The 16,964-nt window shown below is 39.2% G+C and overlaps 1 protein-coding gene across 1 annotated transcript in view; it reads left to right on the top strand.

The window, feature by feature from the left end:
- The window catches only part of plxnd1 (plexin D1), a 67,233-nt gene that overhangs the window by 29,157 nt on the left and 21,112 nt on the right, over positions 1 to 16,964 (top strand). The window contains exons 13-19 of the mRNA XM_042003700.1: positions 609 to 754; positions 6,551 to 6,656; positions 8,086 to 8,225; positions 8,654 to 8,833; positions 8,928 to 9,012; positions 9,116 to 9,385; positions 13,889 to 14,038. Coding sequence (XP_041859634.1) covers positions 609 to 754; positions 6,551 to 6,656; positions 8,086 to 8,225; positions 8,654 to 8,833; positions 8,928 to 9,012; positions 9,116 to 9,385; positions 13,889 to 14,038 — 1,077 coding nt within the window. The remainder of the gene's footprint in view (positions 1 to 608; positions 755 to 6,550; positions 6,657 to 8,085; positions 8,226 to 8,653; positions 8,834 to 8,927; positions 9,013 to 9,115; positions 9,386 to 13,888; positions 14,039 to 16,964) is intronic.

The raw sequence follows: 16,964 nt of genomic DNA, 5'->3' as shown, positions 1-16,964 counted from the left end.
GTATGCCTCTGAACATAAGCAGAAATAGGACTTAGGAATTTGACAGAGCAGACACAGGAAAACAGATGAAAGGGAGAGGCACCGTGCATTAATTCCCCTGTTGAGGCTTTGCTCTCTCACCACCATCATCAGCATTCACTCTCCTCTCGACACTCGGTTCTCTAAATTGCCTCCCCACTCATCCACCTTTCTGCCATGCTCTCCACCTCGCCTTTCCAACCCTCACTTTCTCACTCTGTCTGTCTCTTGTGGGATGTGAAGGGGGCTCTTAGGCTGCTCTTGATTTGCATGTGCTATAGAGGATTAGAGGCTGTGGAGTCTCAGACTGGCACATTTAAGAGTCTGATTTGTGTGTGTCCATATAGCTGAACCGTGTGTCTATTTAATTAGATCTTCATCTCTGTGTGTGCCACACTCCATGTCAGAATCAGATACAACATGTCTATTCCCTTAATTTTAATTTTCTGTTGTGTTAATTACCCCCCCTCATTAGTTGAGAGTTTTTAGGATGGTAATCTACTTATAAGCTCTAATTTATTGTGCATGTTAGAGCATTGTCACAGGACATTTTTTTCCCTCTGCTCATCACTTCACTGTGTCTTTGTCAGATCTCTCCCCTGAGGGGTCCTGTTGAAGGAGGCACACTGCTGACAGTACAGGGCAGGAACCTCGGCCGGAGAGCTTCAGCAGTGACGGTCTTTATAGATGATGTGCCATGTGAGCTCCTGCCTGAGCTCTATACTGTCTCTGTAAAGTAAGTAATACGACATCCAACTACATAAAGATTTATAAATTCACAGTCTTCATCAGCTGTTTCCCTGCGTGTTTGCTTGAGGACAGCAGTGACTGTGAACATTATTCTTTTCACTTCCAGCACCTTGTGTTCATTCAGTGTTATTATCTGCACAGTCAAAATGGTGGGACAGCAAAAATAAGTCTTTGCCCGTTACGTCAGCTATATTTTTATTTAAAGCTCTGTAAATTATTCAGTAATGTTGCGGCTAGAACTTGTGATAATAGGTGCCAATTACATGTTGTCATGGCAACCTTATATGCTTTCAGGCAGGTGAGTGTTCAGGTGCGGGAAGCAAAAATAGACACTCTCTCTCAAAGAGAAAAGTAAAGGAAAGATATGTCACACTAACTGAAAGAAATCATGACACGTAGCTCTCTGACACCAAAACTTTGTTTGCCTAAACACCCATAAATCAGACTGTCAGAGTTGTCTATTTTTAATGAAAACAGAACGCAAACTCTACCGTAACAAGAATGCCTTATCAGCTGGAAGAAGGACGAAAGGAAAAAAAAGCTCTTTTAAACATTTTATGAACTACCAGAAATGTTAAGTTCCTCTAATTTAAGTCTTAAAGTATGTTTAAAGGATAACAACTCTGCATCAGATTCTTAATCTTTGTTGTAAAACATGAAAACTATGTAGTTTGTTTTTGGTTTTGTTTTGTTTTCTTTTCTTTTCTTTTTTTCTTTGTGGGAGCTGTGGGAAATTTGCAAAACTTCTAAAGAGAAACATTGTTTTGGGCTGAAAATTGATGTGAAAAAAGTCTTTTTTTTTAAGCATTTTGTTTGGCATTTAGGTCTTATGACATGCATGTGAAAATGAAGGGATAAATCTGATTAAGGTGCTAAGCACACCACTCATCATCCTTTTGACTTCAAATGAGAGCATCATTTACAAAGGGAACATTGTGTGTTTTTATGAACAGGATGTGAAACTAACAACCATAAACTCATTTAAGTTATGTTTTCTGAAATTATCAACCAAATGGAAAGCATGTTCTTTTCTTCATAAAATGTATGTACAATAGTTTCTGTATCTTTTACAGAGATTAAGTTGTAAGTGGTCAGTGGTCTGAGTTAAAAGAAACCAATTGTTTACACTGACAAGCACATCATGCAGTGAACTATGGCCACACAAAATTTACAGTCAAAAGATCTAGTTACAACACTGGAACACTTATCTCTTAGAATTAACTGTTTACGTAGAAGAGGGTGAGGCACCATTATTTAATTTTCTGAGTTTAAGTATAGGAAGATGTGTAGTCAGTGCAGTTGGTAATGCTAGCTAGCTCGCTAACTAGCCCATCACATTTGATAATCTTCTCTGTATAATTCGAAATATGGTCAGAGGATCCATAGTTGTAAGTTGGAGGGAGTGGTGGCCTAATGGATAGGCCCCAAGCACCAAAACATGGCAGCCCACTACTCTCTAGTGAATCTAGAAATGGGTCAAATACAGACTAATTTCCCAATTGAGATTACAAAAGATATATTACAAATTATATATATATTCTCATTCATTCATTCTCTGTACCGCTTATTCCATGACAGGTCGCGGGTGAGCTGAAGCCTATCCCAGCATATTTATATATATATGTATATATATATATATATATATATACATATATATATATATATATATATATATATATATATATATATATATATATATATTGATACCAAATAGCACAATGCTCTTGGTCTAATAATGGATTTGCAGTAATTGCACAATTTCCACAACCCCATCAAAAAGTATGCACCAAATTATGTTTTAGCTACTTCATGTTTGTGTGTAGCTGGCAAGACATTGAGACTTAAGCCAGTCATATGTAGATGTTTTTAAGCTATCGCCACATGATTAGCACTTTAGGGAACTTTAAGGAGAGACAAGGCACTTTTTCCAGAACATTAATTCTGAGTCTTTTAATATAAACAGTTTATAGTTTGTTTAAGGCCTCAAAGAAAATCAAACAGGGTTCTCATTCATAAAGTTAAAAACAGCCTATTCATACATTTCCAATGAGAATAGGGTTACTAAAAGGTAAATGCCTCTGTTTTTAATTTAACACCTTTCTTGATACAAGATCAAACCACAGTCTATTACAAATCAAAGTTCAGGATGAGTGAATATGAATCTGATACTTACAACACTGTGTTAGTGAAAGAAAGTAATATGTTATGGCTTTCTGTTTGTAAATGACAAGTTTTTAAGTTTTAAAGAAACCCTACTAAACTTCCTCTCACAATAAGATCTTCCTTATACTGGTGTCAGGATTCCAGCCATCAATGTGTGGCTCAGTTTTTCATGTATTCATGAGACTAATTTTCACAAATATTATTATGCAGCACACTTTCCATTTCACAAATGACTGTTGCTATCCCCTTGTAGCTCAGGGACCATCTCACTGTCACCATGGAGACAGCAGGGCCCGGCTTTGACACTGCCATAACAGAACTCAGTGAAAGTCAGTAATTCTACAATTACATCCAAACTTCCATTCAGTATCTGTAATGTTCTTTGAATGGAACTGTTTATCTGGTCTTGCTCCACTGAAGCCAATCATTGTTTTAAAACCAGTTCCAGGGTGACCTCCGGGTCTCACCTGCCACTCCAGCAGTCTGACACATTCCCCCCAAACCACACATCTCAAAAGCAGCGAATCATGTTTCACTCTAGGGTTGATCTAATTTCATACCGTCATTCCTCATTGGCTCCTGAGGCTGACTGTTATGATGGCTGCGTGCATCTTCACTGCTGAAAGTGGGTCTGACAAATCATAACACGTCAATTTATCTGGCACTGTCAGCACATTTGACTGGCACACACGTGCAGCTGCACACCTACATGCTTCATCACCAGGACATCCAGTTACTCATTAAATCTGATCTTATCTCATTATTCACACTTAAATCCTGTGACTGTAACTTAATTCAAACCTAAATTAAAAAGAAAAACCTAATTCTATTGATCATTCAGTTTTCAAAATAATCCTCTTTTTTTTAGAATTTCTATCAAAGTACCTCTTACATAAATACACACACATTAGCATACACACACCTGCACATGTGAACTCATTTACTAGGACCGTTAAAGACAGGTACCTGCTTGTGTGTTGAAAGGTGAAGGTTCACATCTGTGTGCTAAAAGGACAATGTGCAGCACTGAAGAGCCTTCGCTCCTCACAGTCGGTGTTGACATGTTAATTAATGGCCCAGTCAGTCTGGCTGCACCTCATTTACCAAAGTGCTTCTCTGAATATTTGGCTCAAATCCTTCATGTTGCCCTCCCTATCATTTTCATATGAACTTTAAGTGGCCCTCGCTCTGTCCATTTAGTAGACTGCAGTTGCATCCAGACACAGGAGTGTTGATGATTCTCATCAACCACTCGAGGAAAATGATGAGGGGCACTACAGTCTATGCAAAAATATTTTTTCCTCTGAAACCCCATAATATCTCTGCAGCGAAGTGGCACTGGAATGTGGAGCAGGGGTCAATCAAGGCTCTGTTTGCTCCTACTGGGAGTCAGTTTGTCCTTTGACTGGGATCATGTTGTATCAACATTACAGCTCACAGATTTGCACACCAAGATATCTGCAGGTCTTGCACATTCTTGCGAAATTGTTTCAAATGTTTTTGCATCTGATTGTAGACAGTTGGAACACACCATGCGTTAAATGTGGGTGAATTGCAACATGAACTCTACATGTAAGAGGCTCTATAGTCATTTTAATGGCTGTGTTTCAGTCATCAGACCTGCATGAGGTACTGTCCTACTCCTCTAACAACAGTAATGGCAATAATTACATTTAAGAGAATCTTTCAAAGATATTTAAGTCAGTTTAATAGGTACTAATTTGATTTTGTCATTAGGAGTTACTGTTCTGTGTTTAGACAGAGCTGCAGGGATTAGTCTCTCTAAAGGATATGCAGCACCTATTTTGATGATTAATCAAGTGGCTTTTCTGGTGGTTTTTACAAGTAAAGTAAATATACAGTATTTTGATTGTGTACCACTGTAAAAGAAAAACACATATGAAGATTTCTATTTGGGAATATGAGTTGGTGGTCCAGTCTCCAGCTCCTCCACATGTCAATGTGTCCTTGGGTAAGACACAGAACCCCCATATTGGTTCTAATATGCTCTTTGGTGTATGTTTGCAGAGGAAAAAAACAGATGCATTCTGTGTATTGTGTGCATATATAACTTCAATGTTTATGACATTTTATTAACTACTGAAAATGTGAAACTGTTCCATTCTGCATGATGCCACCATCATACTTTGATACTTTGAGAAGTATGATAATGAAACAGCTGCAATATGAAATTCTGTCATTCAAAAGGATTTTAGATTGTCTTAACTTTAACGCGTTGAATGCTGCAGAACCCTGCCACACCCTACACGTGTTAAAGTGCTGCTGGCTGAGTCCTTCACAGTCACTATCTGCAGATAAAACGTTTTTTCAGTGCTCATCGAAAATAATGATGTTTTGTTTGTCTTTTATTCAGAGAATAATTCTCACCTCTATGTTTCAATAGCAGACGTCACATAGGGGGATGTGTTGTTTTGATAAGACTTTGAGCCTGAAGCACTCCTGAATGTTTAGGCAAATTCAGACTCCACAGTCTTGTATTTCCCTCAGGCCTGAAGCAGTAAATAATCATGTTTAATTTTGCTTGTCCTTTCTTTAATTCTACTTTAAATTAAAAAATGTGAATTGAGACATTTTTTTTCTCTAAGAGTGCCCCCGTGCCAAGTGACTGACAGTCGTTTAATTTAAGGGGTAATGACATTCTTTACCTGATGCTCCTGCTATTAATGAGCAGTAATACAGACACTGTTATCAACAGATGGAGAATATTTTTCAACAGCAACTCAAGCAAATGAGCAAAATTTGTATTTTAATTGGATTCATTAAATGCTGCAGTGGTTTAGGCTTAGATTCAGTTAACACAGAGTGCATTTCGCTTTGAGCTGGATAAGGCCTCATATTTAAAAACACTCAAATAGAGCTTTCTCTCTGGTCTTATTCATGACAGCTTGACCCATATTTGTCCAACCTAGCCCCATCTAACCGTACATCTTTCCAGGTCCTCCTACATGAAGCACAGCCTCTTCTCTTATGTAAATTCTCCACGATTCTTCTGTCAATCATGTGATTGCTAGCTGAGAATGTCTAACCACTGTAGCAGCAGGCACCTGGCTAAATAAACCGACAGGCTGCCAAGCTGGAGGGGGATCATGTCAGGCGATAAAGGTTGTATCCCACCCCCAGTACATTTATCCCACTGAGGTCCCAGAGCAGAAGGTCCCTGTGCCTTTGTACACCACCATGTCATTAATATGAGACGTCCCTGTAGAGTGTGTGCTGGTGGCACAGGGTTTAATCACAGCCAGGAGGAAAGAGAGCAAGCCTCAGCTGCCCCTTAATCTCCTCTGTGGTTACACACATCTGGTCAGAGGAGCTTTGAACTTTACATCTGCTAATATCTGATATCTTGAGGCTTTATTTGATTCCATATGTAAATGCAACAGGGACTGATGAATTAGTTCATAACTACCATTCCCCAAGATTAATTATGTGTCTTTGTATAGCAGTCATGATCAGATTTCCCTCACCTGCAATTTGAGTTTAGTAAAAAAAAATTTTTTTTAATTGGTTTATTAATCTGGATTATGCAGTGTATTTTTAATGTGTTATTCACATTGTGCTTTTATTAACTGGTCTCTCGTTGTGGTGTATTTGTCCCCAGGCTTGTGTGCCGCACTGGGAATTCTGAATATGACAGGACAGATATTGTCCGTGTGGATGTGGATCGGAGTGGGACGGGAACGTCAAGGGAGCGCTTTTCATACTTAGTGAGTATTCTCCAGCCCCTGACCCTCCTGCTGTTTTTTTTTTTTTTCTTTCTGTTCTATCTATCTCTTCCTCCACATTTTTCTATGCTCTTTTTCCTTGTTCCCCACTGGGAAAGCCTTCCCAAGTGTGTCAGCTGAGTGTTAACAGATGCATTTTATGATTCAGAGGAATTCTAGTGTGTGGGAATCTTCAAACGTCCATCTGAGCTGCAGCAAAGCACCATTGTCATTTGTCTCTCTCTGCCAACAAAAACAAATATGCTGATTGTTGGAGTGTCCCATTGCTCTGAATCTATCACTGGTCGAAGCAAGCTAGCCAGCATTGTGTTAATTAACCTCGACCCACACACTCTCTCATTGGAATAAGAATATTCAACCCATGGAAATACCCATGTAAGTCCTTTGTTTCTCTTTGTTCATAGACAAAGAGTGTTTCATTATTCAGTCCTGAAACAGTCTATCATTTTAACAGCTTTAAAGGGCAACTCTGTCCGTGAGTCATCCCACAGAGAACTAACTCTGATCTTGAAACCAATCTTTATAAATAAAGATTAGGAAAATCTAAAACAACAAACATTAAGGCTAGGCTGCAGTGGGAACTCCTCTTTGGCTTCCTTGTGTATCTCAAAGACGCTCAGTGTGAGTGGGGTTGAGGGGAAGATGTGGGAGAAAGGAAAAACAGCTTTGGAGACAGGATATGTGTCTCTACTGCATCTCCTTCCTCAAAATCTTTTGACGGAAACATCTGCCTCCTTGCGCCCACTCTAACACACCAACATACAATAGGTCTGCCCCATCCCTCCGCGCTGAGGAAGTGAATCCTGTCAGTGAGGATAAGAGGCTTCCCTGGAGGCAAGGTTCATGTTGGGGATAAAAAGTTTGGAAAGAGGAATGCTGATGTTGGTAGCTGTAGAGCTGGACGGCAATATTCATCTTTGCCCAAGGACCTATTGTGTGTGTGTGTGTGTGTGTGTGTGTGTGTGTGTGTGTGTGTGTGTGTGTGTGTGTGTGTGTGTGTGTGTGTGTGTGTGTGTGTGTGTGTGTGTGTGTGTGTGCATGTGTATGTTTGATTGGATACCGGCAGGTCTTCGTCTGTATGAACATCATTCTTACCCGCAGTACAGAACTGCATTACTGTCTTGATAGCTTGGACCCAAAGGCCTATTGGCTTCAGCAGCACTGCACAGGAAAGTGAGGGCTGTCTTCTGAGTTTTCCTCATTAGTTTACTGTCATAGTCAGCAGCTGCCTCAGCTCATTTTTGAAAACTGGACATTTGAACCTTAGAGGTTGAAAAGATATTTTACATAGTTTCAAGAAAAGCATCATAAACCACGAACAGTTGGAGTAACCTTGTCTTTTCCAAAGTCAGAAACTGTCAGATGGCTATGATTTCTTGCTTGTGATGTCGTATCCCTCTCCTACATACAGGTCCCAAAGCTACTGTCCATTGAGCCAGAGAAGGGCTCTCGAGCTGGAGGAACCAGAGTAACCATCAGGGGGGAACATCTGGACATTGGCTCTGAGGTTAGAGTCAAGGTCAACAGCACACTGGAATGCAACATCACGGAGTAAGTACGACTCATTTTCAACATCAAGAGTTTTTTGTATGTCTTTGACTTGATCCAGATTTGCCTCAAGTGGCAATTCTCCATGACTTTGAATTCTGCCCATTAAAATTACAAAGTATTTGAAATTTTTTATTTGCTTCCCTAATATTAATGAAATTCTTTTTAAATACTGGATGCCAAATCAATGAAGTGATAATTAAATATTCAGGCTGTATTGCTTTGTAAAGTCTGCATAAGTTGCTCATACGATAACATTCAGCACATGTACTTGTTGCCATAGTGCATATCAAAATAACTCCACACCTGTGAAAGTCTGCAAAGCTGCAAAAAGCATAACTTTAATTGTGGCATTTGTAGGATTAAACGGCTTTAGACATCCCAAAGTGAACCCTTGCGATGTTTACCCCTTCCTCTTTTGTTCTTTTCAGGAAAACAGATAAAATGATTGAATGCATCATGCCTGCAGCCTTGCAGGTATACACAGAGTCAGTGGATGTGTGTGTAGAGTTTGAGGGAAATCCTTGTCAAGACAAAGATCTTGGTACCACATACACATATGAGAATAACCCCACAATCCTCTCCATCCACCCGAAAAAGACTTTCCTCAGGTGAGTAGATTGGCACACATGCCAGAAGAGCTTAAAACATACATTTTTTTTGCCAAAGCTTATATAAGAATCTATTCTTGTGTGTGTTTCACAGTGGTGGTCGGATCATCACTGTAACAGGTCAGGATTTTGATCTGGTGCAGACTGTCACCATGCAAGTGCTTGGAATTAGAGAAACAGTAAGTAATCAGTCAAAATGTTTCCCTTTTATTTTAGTGGAATTAATAAGTGACATAAAAGGTATAAAATGTGCTTTAACACGACTCTCTGATCTGTTTGCAGGACTGTACAGTGCTCTCCCCTTCCACCATCATCTGTCCATCCCCAGCATCCACCCAGTCCCAGGAGACATTCGTGCAGTTCTCCCTGAATGGAGTTCTTTACACCGGGGACAGCCCTTCCTTCTCTGATAACAAGTCGGAAGAAGAGGAGGATGAACCTCATAAAGCCCATTTCCTGTTGGGATATGTAGAGGACCCTCAGTTCTTCACTGCCAACAAGGAGAAGCTGATTAAACACCATTCAGGAGAGCCACTTACACTCATCATCAATGTGAGTCACACTGCAGAGACAGGACAGTCGTTGCTAATAAGTCATGTTTAAAGTTTAATAATCCTCTGTTAGCAAACTCATTACCCCACTCAGTGCTGTTGATCTTCATATTAAGTTTGTAGTTCTGTTTTAGTAATTGCATGCTTAATTACCTTGCATTTTAATCATATGCACTAGAAAAGACAATAGCTTGCAACACTGCCAAGTTTCTATTGAAATTACATGTCTAATTTCAACCCTTTATAATTACTGTGATGCTTTGGGATACATTCATGGAAATAAATAAAAAAATAAATAAATAATAGTCATGTGATAACCAATAACCATGTAGTCACAATAGGTCATATTCTGAGTTAAATATATTTTAATCTTTACCAAACACTGTTGATTGAGAAACTAGTAAGAGCAATTTGACTAATATATGATAGCAGCACATTTCGAGTGGGAAACTTAGACAGCGGTGACCCAGGCAAACCTGGAATATCCAGTAAGGACTGTAGACATCTAATCTTAGCCCTATCAAATTACTTGCAGGCCAAAGCTTTTAGGTCTGAAAAATTAAGCCAGTGTCTTAAACCTGCATTCTTTAAAGGCCAACAGGTGGCTACATATAGTACCAGTCAAAAGCTTGGACACATTTATCCATTAGATTTAATGGGAAATCGTATCCAAACTTTTGACTGGTACTGTATGTGGTAGCAAAAGAAAAGGTGACTGTTGTTATAGAAAATCTCTCAGTATCCTACTTGATTTTAGAGCCACTTTGTCACTGATAAGCTGTTATCTGTTAGCTGTTATGTACTTGTCTCTGAGATTCTCTGTGAGTGATAAATAAATTGCATCACATGTAAATCAGGTTTTATGATGGTAATATAAGACATGAATAAGGAAAAAATAGAATCAAATCTAACAGTTGAAGGAAACAGAATTCTGATTTTCCAGCTAGTTGCTTTAGCTAAAGACTATCTCAATATTTTACACTTTTTTTGGCTAATGTAGATGAGTAATGAAACTGTGAAGAATTTACTGAATCCTAACAGTCTGAAGTCGTTCCAGCAGCTCTCTGCTTTGCTGTGCTTGCTGCTAAAAGCTTGTGTTAGCATGCTAATATTAGGAAGGTATGATGTACAGTGTCATATTTTTACTTGTCATATATTGTTAATATTTTAACATGTTAGACAACCAGCGGTTATGTTTTTAGTTTATCACAAAATTTCACGATAAGTTTGTTACACTACAAAACTAAAGCCTTTTTAAACTGGTCCCAAAAAACTTTCTATTATCTGCTAACATCTGGCTCTTGAGTGCCAATGGCAAAGTGTTTAATTAGCATTTAGTCCATCATCAAATTACTCTGTAGAAGGCACACAGTCATTTGACGTGGCTCCAGTTTGGCTTGGGATCAGGGGGAACACAAGATCGGTGTATTTTTCAGTGAGGATGCTATGGTCAGCCAACAAAAAATGGGCACAGCTTACATTTTATTTATAGAAGCCAATGTCCAATTATAGTATTTGACATGGAGGCTGAGAAACAGACAAAAATAAAAGATTTAATGATTTTTTAAAAAAAATATTTTTGTTTTTTATTGCTGTCAAGATACCTAAAGAATATCCATTGCTTCATGTTGTCATGGTGACATGCCTATGCTTTGGAAAGTAGAGGTATACTGGACCAGTAGGTTTTTAGCCCACAGAGCACTAATGATCAACATGCTGCTACAACCAAAGAGAAAGGGTTTTATCAGCTTGTTTTAGCAGTGTACTCATGTTTGAAAAAACTTATTTTGGTGTAATAACAATATAATAAATCTCAATCTCACAGTGCTGTCAGATAAGACGTCTAGGATGGCCTGTGCAGAATTTTCAAACAAGTGTTGATGTTTATTATTTTCTCCAAAAACATACTTGCCGTCAATCACCTGAACAGTTCACAGCAGACAGAGCTGAGCATGTCTTTATTCATATTCACATAAACCAGAGGTACATAAACCACATTAAAGGCCCTGTCCTTAAACATGTTGATATCTGTTGGGGGTGTGAGTGGGGGAGGTGCAGTGCAGTGGGAGGTCCAGTGCTCCTGTGTTCTGGCTGATGCAAGCACCTGTCCACATGAATTCATCACCCTGAAAGGGCTGCCAGCTGTGACACCGTGCAACACGCATATGCAAGCAGCACGAACGGGGAAGTTTGAGCATGATGCCACTTCCTCTTTATGTGTTTTTTTTTTTTTTTTTTTGTGCTGGGAGAAGCCCCCCCACCCCTCAAATATTTGTTCCTGTTTTCTTTTAGGAAGGTAGATTCCACATCTGGTGGACCTGAAGGGGGAGGGGGATTTAGGATAGAGTTTGTTTGTTTAATAGGAGCTTGTTAGCCAGCCTGAGCCTATATTAAGGATGAGAGCTGGAATGTGGGTGGGTTTTGTTTGCCTTTGTCCTAATTTTGTCTTTAAAATATTTTAATTTATTTATTCTTTCATTTATATATTTTCTGTTTGACTCATGTATGTGTGAAAATATTGTTAATTTTGGTATGATAGTATATATATATATATAGAGAGAGAGAGAGAGAGAGAGAGAGAGAGAGAATATGTTCAAACATATTTTCATCATACTTTAATGTTCTTTATGTTTGTGTGTTTTGTGAGGAAGCACTTGTTCACAAAAACCCAAGAGGCTGCATCCTGCAGTGGGGGCCTCCAGGGTGTAATCACAGCAAGGAAACACTGGCGATGAACACACACGCTTCCTCACATGTCCTTTTAACACTGAAAGAAAACTGTAGTTTCATATAAATAGAGAGGTGTTTTTGTAGATTTTGCCATCATTCCATTAGTAGTAATAAAACTGGACTCACCAGGTTTATTGGAAAGACCAAACAATGCTGCAGCTGAATCTTTAGTGTCTGTGTGTGTACACAAAACTGCAGTTTGCCAAAATTATGTGAAAGAGGGAGACAAAAGAAAATGATTGAAATAATCTCCTTTTGTTTTTGTGCTACTGCCATTGCAAACTTGCAGCTCCTTTTACATAATAGACCATTTGTATGCTTAAATTGAAGTGTAAAGCTCATCTTTTTTCTTGTATATATTTTACATTGACAGTGTTTTTCTCATTTAACTCTTAACTTAAACATGTTGAAGTTACAATTGTATAACAATGAATATGGGCTGAAAGAGCAGACTCTTGGCTTTAATTTGATGGTATTCACATTCAAAATAGCAGACAGGTTTAGTAATTACAGCTAGTTAGCATGTAGAACCCTCTTTTCAGAGGCTCAAATGTAATTGGGCAATTGACTCAAAAGCGCTTTTATAGTCAGGAATTATTTCTGTTCATAATTTCTTCATTCACAACATCTAGCCAAGTGAGAACCCCCCTCCTGGAGTATGACATATCATTATCCAAGTCTACTATAAAGAGAAATCTTCAAATAAAAAGCCATCACTTCATGCAAACCATTCATAAACTTCAAGAGAAGCCAGGTTAGATATAATGGTAAGAAAGTTTTCAAATCTGATGACTTATTCTCTCCTGCATAGGTTAACATATAATGTAGAGACATGGATTATGAAAGCTGTAAAGACCCCCCAAAAGGTCCCTTTAGTATAAAATTGAGTGCTTTTTTAAATAAAAGTGCTTAGTGGGCTTTCTAAGTATAGAGTATTAATCTTCTCTACATTAAATAATTCCAGTAATTTAATCTAATTCTTCCATATAGCTTTAAGACTTTAAACAGACACATATAGATACGCTGAAGTAGCAGAGGTTGAGATTTTGTAACTTTTGGATATTTTTATTAGTGCAGGACAAGATCAGACAAACTTAAAAGAAATAATGCAACCAAATGGATGAACCCTCCCTGTGAGGTAAACATCTTTTGCTTTCCATGGCGACAGTTTGTAAAGCAGGTGTTTTAGCACTGATAGCTGGGATGATGACACAAGAATAAGGGATATTCTTACAGACTGTAGAAAACTCCCTGTACAGCATCAGAAGACAGCCCAACTGGTTTAACAGGCTGTGACTCCACATGACTTGAAGTCACGCATAAAGCGTAAAATCAGAGGGATGTTCCTTTAATTAATATAGTTCTCAGTAGTGAGACGTTGGGGATGAATGGAAATAGGATACGGTTAGGATTATTGCAATAGACTAAAGACCCTGAGAATGTTATTTTGGGCCCAGGCAGGAATGACTGTCAGTGGATTTGTTTAGAGAAACTTTCCTGTCCCTGCGAGAGAGGCAGGGGAGATGTTTGCTGGTTTAAGCTGAACTCTTGCCTAAACTGGATGAGTTTTCTGCTGCCTTCCTCTGTGTGACAGCTGCATGCCAGGCAAGCCACAGCTTTGTTTTTTCTTGGTGTGCATTAGTGAACAATTGTGTCTCCACATATGTGTGGGTTAAAACTTTATATGAATGTTATCTGTGCTTGTTCTAAGTATATCCCACTGGTGTCTTACCAGTGACCAGCTGACGGCTGTTTTTATCCATTTCTGGCACAGAAAGTGCCAAGCGATCTGGAGTTGGAGCCAGAGGAATACTCAGTGATGATTGGCTCCTATCCCTGTAACATCAGCTTTCATAATGACCAGCTGTTCCACTGCACCATCAATGGATTGCTGAGATCCAGCGAAAGTGAGCTGCCTGTCACCGTAAGTATAAAAACACGTAAAACACCACAGAATAATACAAACACATATCCAGCCTCATCTTGAAAATATTGCTTTATAGACCCTGATAGTTCAAGCTTATCAGCCATCTGTCACTCAGTATTCAAGCCAAATATTTAGTCAGAATAAGGACCATCTGTGATGTTCACTGAAACAGATTTGATCTGCACAAGCCTGTGCACTGTAAGTGAGTTGTCTGTGCCATTTTCCATGCATTATGAATGGTTTACAATTTCTAAGCATGCCATCATGAATCAGGAGTTTGTTGGGACGGTGAGCCATCAGTCAGTGACATTATGCAACAACAAAACAGTGACATACTGTATATATTAATTGCTCTTCATGTCTTTTATCCATTATCACTCCATCTATCATTGCAGACGCTATCTGCTCACACTGGTACTCAAATATTCTGAGTCAGTAATGATCTCACTCCCCGCTTGTGTTTTTTCTTTGCTTCCAAGTTACTAAGTGAAGACACAGTCCAGCCCTGTGCAATCCTGATAAAATCACTCTTCTTCTTCTGCCCCATCTCTCCTTCCCATCTGTTGTTGTTATCCTCTCTGGTCTGTTTTGATGGGGCTTTATTAAGGGGGAACAAACCTCATCTATATTTTAGTATCAGCCAAACTGGGAGTAGTCTACTGAAATAGCTTAGAAGCAGACTCTCAGCTGAGTTGTACTGTTAAGGCTGTAAAGTAGAAATTAAGATCTCTTATTTCTGTTTCCCCTTCCTTGTGTACCTGTGGCATGCTCTGGCACCCACCCACCACATCTGTCTCTCAGGATGTCTCAGAATAACATGGGCAATTAGCAGAGACGTAAAGGCAGGGCAAGGGTCAGATAAGATGTCATAACACTAATGGGTGGGCTGCCTACACATGAGCAGAGAGGATGATTTGTATGCTCATTTGACAGGGGCATAAATAAAGTGTGCATGTATATTTTCTTTTGTGTCTGCATATTAAAATAAAAGCATATACGGTGGGCTTAGGCAAACCTTGTGGCCATTTGTGTTTCTTCTCTTACTTTCATTGGCAGATCTATTTTTACATGCCCGTGTTGTGCTTGGCTCTGAAGTGCTGCAGAAGTGGATGTGAGGAAATAGGGTTTTGAACCCCAAGCGAAACAGGAACATGGAACAATGGCATTTTCCCCTCCATTACACTCAGTCAGACTTTTGCAGTCACTAGAAAAAAGCCTTGTCTTGCTGGACAGTGTAAATAAATGCCTGAACTAGAAAGAGAAGGATGGGATACAAGAAGCAGGGAGCCCAATGAGTTATTTTCCCCTTCAGAGTAGAACCAGTGTAAGAGGGATTTGGTCTGAGGATTGGAGGCTTTTTTATCTGAGTGTCTTTATGAAGTATGTTGGGATTGGGGAAGGAGAGGGAATGATGTAAACGAGGACCACAGAGACCCTGCTGACTAATCAGAAGGCAAAAGTGAAAGTTTTTTTCTTGTCACATCTGGGTTGGCTTGAACTGGGTGACTCCTCCAGCTCTCTGCAGCGAGAGACCATTTTTCAAAACCCACAGTGTGCAATTTTTTTTATGCACGTATGCACCTGTGGCCGTGACAAAATGGATGGGCTTGTATGCGGGTGCAGGCATTTGTGCCCCTATTAAGTAATGTTGAACTGTAAATATTTTTTACTGAGAAACTATTTAAAGGACACTGTGTTCCAAATTACTATGCATAATGCTGGTTTTGTTCATTTCTCCTAAATAATCAGTGCAAATGACAGTGAACACCATTTTTTAACTGGCAAAAATCATATGTTATATTTTCATCATCTTCCTTTTAAGGGAGGCCCAAAGGTTCTCAGTTGTGTTAAGTAATGATGGTGGCCACAGCATGAGATTTTCTCCCTTTATACCCATAGCAGCCAAAGTTTCAGTATTTTTGCAGCATGGGTTGGTGCATTGTCTTTACTGCACAAGGCACCATTTTAAACCTTGTCAGGAAACAGTCAGTTAGAAACTGCCTGTATTTTGCAGAGGTAATTTAGACACCCCCAGGCACCTTAAAGGGGCCTACCATCTCCCTCCCCATCATTCCAGCCCAAAACATCATTCCACCATCACCTTGCTGATGTCACAACCTTGTTGGGACATTTTGACCATCCACCAACCATCCAGCACTCCATCCATCTGTAACATGGCATTCATCAGTGAATAAAACTGTTTGAGAATTAGTCTTAATGCATTTCTGAATCCACTGGTAACCTTTCTCTAAGTGAGCAGTGGTTAAGAGTGGTCTAAATACAGCTTTATGCACAGCTGCAATCCTCTGGAGTATCCTGTATCAAGAGGTTCTTGGGATTCCACAGACACCAGCAGCTTCAAATATTTACTTACTGCACATTATTGGCTTTTTAATAGCTGCTCTCTATCCACCCATCCATCCATTTTCTATACCGCTCAGTCCAATTCAGGGTTGTGGGGAAACTGGAACCTATCCCAGCAATTAGCAGGCAAGAGGCAGGGTAAACCCTGAACAGGTCGCCAGTCCACTACAGTAGCTGCTCTCTAATAATAGAGACTTTCCTTGATATACCTTTATCTGAACAAACTCATTTTCTCTCTGAATCATACACAAAATTCTAAACAGTGTGATGATCTTGCTTAAGTTTTCACGAGATGTCCTTTCATAAAGCATTGCACTATTTCACACTTTTGCTGAAAGATCCTTCTTTTTCTCCAGACTGTATGGAAACTGTGACTTGCTTAATAATGTGGAACAACCTCCTTAAGTAGTTTCCCCTGAACTAAGCTCACTGTGGGAAGATAATCATCAAACCTGTCTGAGATTGTTAACAATGATCCAAACAGAGAGGAGAAACACAAGAAACTAAACCCTAAATTTTTAATTTTACTGCAATCCTACATGCAGAATAAGTTGAAGCA

Source organism: Melanotaenia boesemani, chromosome 13, assembly GCF_017639745.1.
Source record: "Melanotaenia boesemani isolate fMelBoe1 chromosome 13, fMelBoe1.pri, whole genome shotgun sequence".
NCBI lineage: Eukaryota > Metazoa > Chordata > Actinopteri > Atheriniformes > Melanotaeniidae > Melanotaenia > Melanotaenia boesemani.
This window is presented reverse-complemented; position numbering and strand designations above follow the sequence as displayed.